The 10743-nt window shown below is 32.4% G+C and overlaps 1 protein-coding gene across 1 annotated transcript; it reads right to left on the reverse strand.

The window, feature by feature from the left end:
- Window positions 1-102: 102 nt before the first annotated feature.
- On the reverse strand, window positions 103-6727 carry LOC115972245 (XIAP-associated factor 1). The gene is made up of 6 exons (XM_031092459.1): window positions 6601-6727; window positions 6330-6440; window positions 5209-5344; window positions 3791-3928; window positions 3557-3690; window positions 103-517 (listed from the first exon to the last, which is right to left on the reverse strand). The coding sequence occupies exons 2-6, from the start codon at window positions 6371-6373 to the stop codon at window positions 358-360; spliced, it is 612 nt and encodes a 203-aa protein (XP_030948319.1). The 5' UTR covers window positions 6374-6440; window positions 6601-6727; the 3' UTR covers window positions 103-357.
- Window positions 6728-10743: the final 4016 nt, after the last annotated feature.

Raw genomic sequence — 10743 nt, forward strand, 5'->3', positions numbered from 1 at the left:
AAAAAGAGGTGTGCCCCTAGCATTGCTTCAAGTAAATATCACCCTCATCTCCTCTTTACAATTTTTCATGCAATTGCCATTTATGAATCTCATGCTCTACAATTATTACCGAATTAAAAGTAGAATTCAACAAAGTACAACTGTTCTAAGTTTTATTTATGTAGCCTATATATGTCACGATTGAATCATGAAGCATACCTAAAACAAGTAAACCAGTATTGCATAACCTGTCAGTATATTGTCACAATCCCAATGAGCTTAGTTCAATTACAACAGTATGTTCTCAGATGGTTTCAGATACAGATAAATGGAACAGGAAGCTCTCAAGCAGATTTACAAAAAGTATCCTCTCTGCTGCTAATGCACTGAATTGCTCTCCGTCTTTCTCTGGAAAAAAAGAGATCCTAATAGAACAGCAATGCCTGTTATTGCTATGGTGAATATAAGACGTTTCCGTGAAAAGTCCGGTGGCTGCCTTCTTTGCGCACCTTGGTCCCTTTCAGCTGCCCTCACATCCCTTCAGACAAAATCCATAAGAATTACTCTCCATGAAAATTTAAAAATGCAGGACAACAACAAATTTCCATTAAAATTCTAAAGAGCATTGAAGAAAATGCAAAAGTCCTGCAGTTTACTGAACCACAACACCCTAGAACCTAGAAAGATACATGGAAACTTGCACTTATCTAAAAAAAAAAAATTATCACACATTAGTGCAAGTTGAAAAAAAAAACAAAATGTAAATGAAAAGTCATATCGTGATTACAATGAATGCTGGAGCCACATTCCAAGATTGTGATCATAATAATAAACGGGGAAAAAAGGGCAGACAATGGAGACATTAATAATATAAGGGTACAAAGAAGCAATCCTCATGGCCTTGTAGCTTAATGGAATTGCCTAATGGGGAGAACTTGGATGCAAATAGCCCACTAAAGAAAAACCATCAAAACATGTAAACTTGTGCAATTGCATGTGGAAATACAATTCACAACGTATGCATGCTCTCACCAATTGATCAGGTATGTGCTACAGCTAGAATGCATATGCAACGAAGGAAAGGCTTGTGGTCAGCACATGAGAATACCTTTTATGCAGCACTGATCTCCAGTCATGGTGTACATGAGAGAGTTTACTAAAAGATGAGTCATTCTAAAACATTTTCTTTTAAAATAAAATTTTTAATTTAAATTTAAATTTTAAAAAAAAAAAAAAAAAAAAAAGACATGATAATAATTTCCTGACTTATTCACACATGGTAAATATAACATGTTTGAAAAAAGGCATACATGACAAGGTTCAATGATTAATGACCATGTCATATAGTACAAACATTAGATGCTAATTGATTGCTTCCATTTTTGCTAAACCATTACTGTCCTAAACTTAAATTGATAGCTAACTGTGATCTAGAAGCTTAGGAAAAACAGTTCTTTACTCAATGCAAAATACAAACTCTATATACTTACAAACTAATGTTTTTGTACCTTTTCTATTGGTCTATTCCATGAAAATGTGGATTCTCAACAACAAAAACCTATTAATTGGGTAGCATCAGATCAGACCACTAGTAAAGGACATGGTTCTCATTAAGATATAAGAAAGTCAAAAAGGTTCAAGGTTCTTTTACATTTTTTTTTTTCCTTAACAAAAGATAATGCCAAAACAGTCCTCCCTCATTCTCTCATATTGAATAGCTCTCATTTAAAGATGTGAAATCTTTTTCATTGTCCTCTAAACCATTTCAAAATATAAAACTATTTTAGGCAGATTTAATATCAAAAATCCCACTCCTGAAAGTTGCATTCTCAAAGCTTAAGCTATCTATGAATTCTAAAATAGAAGATGAGGAAATATTTGAAAAAATAACCATTCAATCATACAAACATCTTAGCAATGTTTGACGATGTTGTTTGGATGTTTGATGCTATCAAAAGTTTTACTATTTCACTTATGCTAATTGTCCACAATGCAACCCCCCATTCCAAGTTTTAGAGCTTTTGTGACAATCCCATTCAAACAGCTTAGCATCCGATCCACCGTATTTGGTAACCCATGATACTCCAAATAAAAGTAACGCAAATGATCAAATATCTCTTGCAACCCTACAGTGAAGTAAATGAGCTCAATTGAGGCACATACAACCCTAATCAATAATAACGTTACACTTCTGAAGATTATCCATTGTCATAATTCTATCCAACACTGCTGTTCATCTAAGGAATCACCTTAACCCCTCAAAACTTCATGGTAGAGTGAACTTTCAACTTTCCTTCTTTTGATGGTTTCTAAGATATTTGATCCTCTATCTAAAAGGGAAATTAGAATACAATAAATTAACGAAATTATCTATTAACCACAATTCCCTATCCTGAGGTAACCGTTTAAATTCAGGATTCCAGCTGTGTTCACCACACAAATAGGAAGCAATTGAAGCATTCTTATCAACCGCAATCCGAAATAATTCAGGAAATGAATCTTTCAGACAAGTGTCCTCACACTAAATGACATGTCAAAAATGAATCAATGTGCCATTCCCCACAGAACACTTTACATATCTCACAAAAGTATCCCAACCTTCTCTAATGCAGCATTTCAAATACCCCATATGAACCTCTAAAACCCATTCATTGCCCCACCTCCCCCCAGAATTCACGATATTTTTTTTACAGATAATACCCTCCATAGATGATGCCTCTATACTCCAAACCTCCATAGCCAATTACCTATTAGTGATTGATAAAAGGGCTTAAACTTCCAAATCTCTAGTCCTTCCTTCTTCAAAGGAGACCAAACTATCCCCCAATCTTCTAACTTAATTATCAAACACTTAAAATCTATGGACGCACAATCACTACAGATGTACTCATAAAAAAATTGATCAAAAGCAGAGACATATAGTCCGTTCTTACAATCACTGCACACCTTCTCTAATCATAGTTCTATATGACCCAAGAGAAAAACAGAAGAAGATGATCAAGAACCAAATATGTTTTCTCTGAACCTTAACAATACTAACAAATCTTAGCAGCAATAAAAAACAGTTACCTAAAGTTTTCAAATCCAATGAGAATTTAAACCATGTTTTAAATTCAAATTATCTGATTTATAAAAGTACAGAGATGCTAAGTTTTATCCATCATGTTATAGAAATTGAACACTTAAAGGTTCAATGTAGCTCGTGATTTTAAATACCTAACAATGCTTTAAGGTTTATTCATTCACTAAGATTATTGAAATTTTAAAGTATAGATTTCAATATATTTTATAATGAACATTTTTTTGGCTAGGAACCAAAACCATGCCTCATGAAACAGAGGTCACTGGTTCGAATATCTCCTTCTACTCCCCCTTGGGGCCAAAACTTACTTATCAAAAAAAAAAACTTATAATGAACATTTTCCATTCAAGTTATATTAAGGTTTCCTGGTGAATGTAACATCTCCATGAAATAGAAATCCTAAAGCAAGCTCATAAAACATGAATATAATCAAAAATTTACAAAAAGTGACTATAACGCATTTATTCATATGAAGGTAAATGATATTATATTTACCTGGAAGACCCCACAGTATTATCTAATATGCCATTGCCATTGCCATTGCAGCTAATTTCATGGTTATATCTTTCTCGCAGTCTAATATATTTGTTACACAGAATACACAGCTCTGTCCGATTTCCACATACTTCCTAGAAGTAAAAAGACACAGAGATGTTATATGAAAATTGGTGCTAAAGTATACCACCTGTTTTTACGTTTAAATTTTTAAAAATAACTGACAATGAGTACCTGATGCTCAGCTAGATCAACTGCAGGCAATGGAAACTCGCAGAACTCACAGGTGACAATCCTCTGTGGGCAATTTTCACCTTTGTGGATTGCTAAACTTTCACGTTCCATTGTCTCGCTGCAAAGTGAACAAGATACCTGATCCAACACAGATATGTCAATGTCATGGAAATCATATAACATCAAAAAAAAAAAAAAAAAAAAAAACCCTAACCAAACAAATCAGGTTCACTTCACTAGTCTGTTCACCCTAATCAATAATCATTAAGAAGTTGACTGTGTCTTTCTAAATCCAAAGAACCTCTACTGAAACCATTATCACAATAAACTTCACATGCCTAGTGTTCTTTTAATCTTCATTCTGCATTGAAAATACAAATACACATCTAGCATTCCTTTATTCTTTGTTACGCATAGCAAATACAAATAATTCATAACATCTATAGAAAGCACCTTGAGCTTATGCATCTTACATCCAATGGACAGATGAAAATGTACTTTCAGATGGAAATAGGCTTAGTAAATTGATGAACACATTCATTCTAACTAGAAACTTTTGTTTAAATTGTCCATCAATATAAGTCCGAGTCTGCTACCAGATATTCAGGAATTAAAACAGCATACCAGTTTTGGCTTCTTGATGATGGATCATTACATGTTTTAATTGGTTCATTACCATAAAAACAAGCCACAAATCAATCTATGAGATTAAATTAATGACCTAAAGCAGTTCGTTTATATAAAAGCAAATAGTCAACCAGGTCCTAGCCTCCTAGGCTCCTAGATGCATTGGCACTCCACTGCTCTCCTTCTAATCTCATCAGCTAGCATACTAGAAAACTTACCTCGACAAAGCCTACATTCCAAACATTTGGAATCTATTATATGAATCTTCTTTCACCATTTATCCAAGGACATCACAAAGAAGAGTGACACCTGGACATCACAAAGAAGAGTGACACCTGGACATCACTCTTAATAAGAGCACAAATATAGGAATCTTATTACTTTCCCATTCTCTCTCATTACCTCTACTCCACCATATGTCCAAGGCATCATTATAATAATTTATTGTTTACTTGTTTTGTACAAGCCTCCACAAAAGCAAAATTCTCAAATAAGTAGTAAGATACTAGGGCAAGACACACTTATCAAGAAGATAATAGGAATGTACACATAAAGTACATTCATAGAATTGTGTGACCAACCACATATATACATTCCATAGGTGGAAATAATTCAGTATTATTATTATCATCTTTTTTCAGAGAAATATTGTGCTCAAGTAATTAAGAAAATTCTTCACACCAGAATTAGTAAAGGAAAATAATCCTTCCAGCAGAGCAAAACAGGAAAGGAAACTTTCCAGCAAATTACATGGACACTTTAAAAAGGCCTCTAGAAAAAAAGTCACATACCGGAGCATGGGTGTTTAAGAAGTGTTCCTCTGCATATTTTCTTGGAACCATCTCAGCACAAACTTTACATTTTTCTAGATTCCGGGAGCAATGAGCGTAATGCAAATCAATATTTGAAGAAGGGATGGCTCTGTCACTGGAAACATAAAATGAAACCACTCAACAGAATATCAACAAAATAGATATTAGCACATGTTTTGAGAAACAAAAAAATAAAGTTTCAATTTAGGATATTTTATGTTAAGCATTTGGGAACATCCAAACTAATCTAGTCAAAGTGGACAAACAGAAGGTTCACATTCAATTGAAATAATTCCTTACCCAAGCATATCGCTGGCCAATACTTAACAATCTAGTTCAAATCAACGGTTAAAGCAATAGTGATTTGAAAGATCAATTTGTAATAACAATCAGGATCACCACAAGAGATTGGCATCATGACATGTGAATTTTACATTAGGGAGAAATTTCACCGACCAAAAAAAAAAAAAACCAAAGTAGTTTGATCTACAAGTATAGCTCGATGGATCAATCTATCACACAAATGTCAGCCCATCAGATAATAATTATGATGGAATTGAACCCACTACCATGAATTGAAATACCTTGGAATTCACACATTTGCAACTCAATGCACAAAATGGGTGCCACTCTGCACAGCCTAATTCATTGGAAACTTCCAGCTATCGAGGAAAGAGAAAATATTTATAAAAATAAATAAATAATCTGAAGCTAATGTGACTCAGAAACTGTTACTGTGAGAGAAGGAAACAATTTCAAAATACTTATCAAATAGAAAAAGAAGGAAAACGACTTTAAAATCATATTATATACATACCAAACTCATCTTTTCTTTTCTTTTTTGCATTATCTTGTGTAAAGTTTGTCAAAATGAGTAAGCATGCATTGAAAAACTCATCAATGCAAAAGGATTAAAACCCTTTATATCATAGCAGCACTTACATACCCAATTTCCCATAATTTTGACATATAATCTTCATTTTAAAAATTGTGTTCACACCCACACACCCTCTTCTGAATATTACACAAAAAAAGCAATCCTAAACAAATTTAATCAGACCTAAATTTAAAAATGAAAAATAAAAATAAAAATAATTTACCAGTGATTGCAAATTTTGGTGGATTCATCGAACGCAATTGCCATGGTGATGATGCAGAGAGTGTAAGAAAAAAAAAACGCAAGCACGACGTCGTTTCCGCGATCAAAAATTCTGGGAAAAATATAAAAAAAGAAAATGATGGAGTATTTAAAGGAATTGAATTTGCTAAAGAGTTTAGCAATTAATAAAGATAAGTCCAACAATAATTAATAATTAAGATATACTCTATAATAACAACAAAAGACTCGTTAGGATTTGAGCGAACTCGTACCAGAATTAAGAAAAGCAGCCTCGGATTTAGGACTCTAATCTGTGTCTCTCTATCTCTGTGTTTCTTGATTTTTCAGAGCGATTTCGAGCTATGATTGATTAGTTTTGTTGAGCGACTTTATTAGGTGAAAGACTTTTGGGACCCGCTACTAGAGGGAGAGAGACTCTGCATTGATTGTTTTGCCCTTATGGTTGCTTTTTCCCCCACGCGCGTATTCAGGAGATTGAGCTGCACTCTCTAGACTGTTAGCTACAGTTAAGGCCCATTTGTTTTTTCAGTTTAAAACCCACGCGTTTGGAGTCAACAACTAATCTAATTTTTAGACTTCTAGAGAGGGTTAAGGTTTGAGGTTTGAATGACTATTTTATCAAATGAATTCCGCTGGATTTTGGGCTGATCCATGTATTCAGCTGGGCTTGCAGTGTATTCATGAACCCTAAGTTTTTTTTCATCATCTTCTTTTTTCTCTCATAAATTCTTGCTCTAGAAATAATAGTAGGTTTGGAACCTAAACTTTCTTGAAAAGTAATTTTTTTTATAATTCGATAATTACAATAGAGAAAGGGAGATTTGATCTTTAGATGTCTCGGTTTGATTGGAATTTTCTTTTGTTTTAATAGGAAACTGTCACATCACCCACTAACTAAATAAAATGTGGATGTTAAAACACACTACCACTTACCATAGTATATTTAAAATAAATGGTGATATCCAGTTAAAAAATGACTGGAGGTAAGCCAAATTATTTCCATATCCTTAGCAAGGCTTAAATTTCCTTAAGAATGAATTTTGCTATGCTATGAAATCACCTGCAGTGACCTCCTCTCTTTTCTTTTTCCTTTTCTTTTTTTTTTTTTTTTTTTGGCTAATAGATGCAGACCCCTGAAAAAGAGAAAATAGAAGATAGTTTGATATTTTTTCCCTCTTATTTACTATAGTAGAAAATTGAAAATGAAAGAGGAAAAAAAATGAGATGGTTATTTTTATGCCCACTTTTAGAATGCCCAATATTCCAGCAAGAGACATGTACATTGTAAGAGTCGTGGCTCTATATGAATGAGTTTTGGAATTGTTTTGTTAATGATCAGAACAAAATTCCAGTCAACCAAGAGATCTGGAAAGAGATTCTCCTTTTGATTTATTCGTCCTCTTCGATTCCCCCATTTAGATTGGAAACAGAAATCCAGCAAGTTACACATAAGCTTGTACTATAGTGGATGCTTAAACGTCAAGCCAGGTTTTTTTTTTAGTCTTTACTATACCTACCAATTTCTATTTGCTTAATTGGTTGGATTCAATATTCTATGTTGTTAAAGTTCCTTTTCAAGCGTCATCATTTAATAATAGAGATCCACTATAAAGTTTAATTGTCATGTTTTGGTTGTTTTCGCAATTGTTATTATCATCTATTGTTTTGGACTAGGAAAAAGACTAGGTTCTTATTATTTTAAATGAATCTAATTTCATAGATCGAATTAAATATTACAATTTTAAGGAGGGTACTATATTATATAGATTTAAAAATGAGATGACAGAATATATATTAATAAATACAAAAAATAAATTTTGAATTATGAAATGTACAATCTCCGCGCATTATCGCAAAGCTAACTTTATTCTAGGTTCTAATAAAAGTTCCAAATGTGTGCCAAATTGACAATTTTTTTTTTTTTTTTTTTTTATGGGAGCCAAATTGACAATTCTATTACACTACTCAAATGTATTTTTCCTTTTAATCAATGCACGTCTTGACCATGAAAAAATATGCTTTTATAAATGGTTTTTATATAGGTACTATTATAAAAGTATTTACGGTAACAAAACAAAACAAAACTAAAGTTTTAAACCAAAAAAAAAAAAAAAAAAGTTTTTAAAAAGTCCACTCTGTTGTGGTCCATAATTTTTAAGACAGCTAACTCCCTTTTATTTTCTATTTTTAAATAAAATGCAGAATCATTAGGGAGAAAAAGATACATTAGAATCTTGGAAATATAAGGGGATGTTACATCATACATACTAACCGAAGAAAGACCTTCAAGATTGAATATACAACATTTGACGAGGGGCATGAGATGTACAAGATTCAATTTGTCCATCATTTTCATGACAAACACTTGCATTCCTTAACCTTATGCCTCTTAAGGAATTCTATCTTGGGTGAGCTATGTTTTCAAACTTCAAGATCTAAGTAATAATACTTTCGAAAAAAGGAAAAAAAAAAAAAGATTTAAAAAAGTCCACTTTGTTGTGGTCCATAATTGCTTTAAGCCATGTGATGAACCTAACTCGCTTTCATGTTCTAATTTTAAAATTAAAGCGGAGATTTTTTACTTATGTTATAAGTATATCGGAATCTTAGAAATATGAGAGGGTGTTACATATGTTCGTTACACTCCATATACAGAGAGAGAGAGAGAGAGAGAGAGAGAGAGAGAGAGAGAGAGAGAGAGAGAGAGAGATGTACAACATTTGACAAGGAGCACAAGGTTCAAGTTGTGCATACTTCTTTTAATAAACACTTGCATGCTTTAACCTTAAGTCTCTTAAGGAACACTCTCTTGGACGTTTTCAAACTTTTGAGAATGAAAATTGAAGTATGTATATATATATATATATATATATATATATATATAAGTACTCTTGGCTAGTTTCATGAAAAAAAAAAAAAAAAAAAAAAAAAAAAAAAAAAAAAAAAAAAAAAAGAAGGTACTCTTTGCTAGGTAAACAATGTACGAATTTTATATATAAAAAAAATTTAAAAAGATAAATTATTAGTTCAATCAAAGCTTCAAATTCGATGGAGGTCAATACCGGAATGCAAATTATAGAAGGATACAAGTGTTACTTTTTTCCTATCCACAGAACGATCGCAAGCCACAATTGACTAAACTTTGTATTATACTTAAACTCAACTTTTTAATTAAGTAATAATAGTTTGTTGGAAATCATCGTCATCATAAATAATCAAAATGATGGTTTAACTGCAGCTTGACAATGGTTTATTGATGGTAAATTAACATACTATACACCACTTCAAGAAATTTGCTAGTGGGGTACTCGGAAAGAATATACAAGAGGGGTTTTCAAGTTTTTTTTTTTTTTTTTTTTTTTTTTTTTATGAATATCAAGATGAAAATCCAAATATCAAATTCCTATAAATTTGGAACACATAATTAATTCAGAGGGTCTCAATACATAATTTTTATTAATATTATTTATACTATGTAACACACTTAGAAATAACTAAACATTGGTTCAAGTAATAGCACAAATGCCTCATATCTTCTTTTAAAATTGACAAGCCTTTAAACAATGAGATATATGATTTGCACTACTTATCATGGGTCTAAAAAAAAAAGGAAAAACCCAAATTTCTTTTGCTTTCCAAGTTCCTTGTAAAAATTATCAATGCACAAGGGATAAGGACTGTGTTTTATTATCTCATAAAAGTAACAACTTCGTTTACAAAATGTGGTTGGACCTAGCCACCAGAAAGGTCATTTGCTTCTAGATTATTCTAAACCACAAATGGCATTAACACAAGAACCCACAAAGAAGTAAACTTTCGAATATAAAAAGACTAATGAATAGACCGTTCCACTATTTGCATATTAAAGTATTGGAAGTTATAGTAATGGGAAACCAACTTTTTTCTCTTTCTTGGTCCAAGTACTCATATCATTTGGCTGATGATTGACACTTGTCCATGCTTTTCAAGTTTTTTTCTTTTTTGAGAATAAAAATAGTCCATGCTTTTCAAGTTGGAGACGTGAGACACCCTATTATATTAGTCTGTGCCTTGATTTTCGCCTTGCTAATCTCGGACGCTTCCCATTGGATGATTCTCCAACAAGATCGATAAATATTGGTCCAGCCAATGCATTTCACGTGGGTTTATGGCTTTATGCTAATCGAAAAGCCAGAGGTAAAATAACAGTCCCACCAAACCCTAGATAATGTGATGCGTGGGTCTGGCCATCAAGCCTTACAAAGCATGCCATTTTTTAATGAATAATTTCAGTACCATATATTTTAAACACATTTTATTACAACTGTCTTACCTAATAAACCATAAATAATAATAATAAAATAATGAATTTGGGTTTTGTGGGGCCCAAATGATTTACGGGCCAGGCCCATCTA

This window comes from Quercus lobata, chromosome 12 (genome assembly GCF_001633185.2).
Source record: "Quercus lobata isolate SW786 chromosome 12, ValleyOak3.0 Primary Assembly, whole genome shotgun sequence".
NCBI classification, from domain to species: domain Eukaryota; kingdom Viridiplantae; phylum Streptophyta; class Magnoliopsida; order Fagales; family Fagaceae; genus Quercus; species Quercus lobata.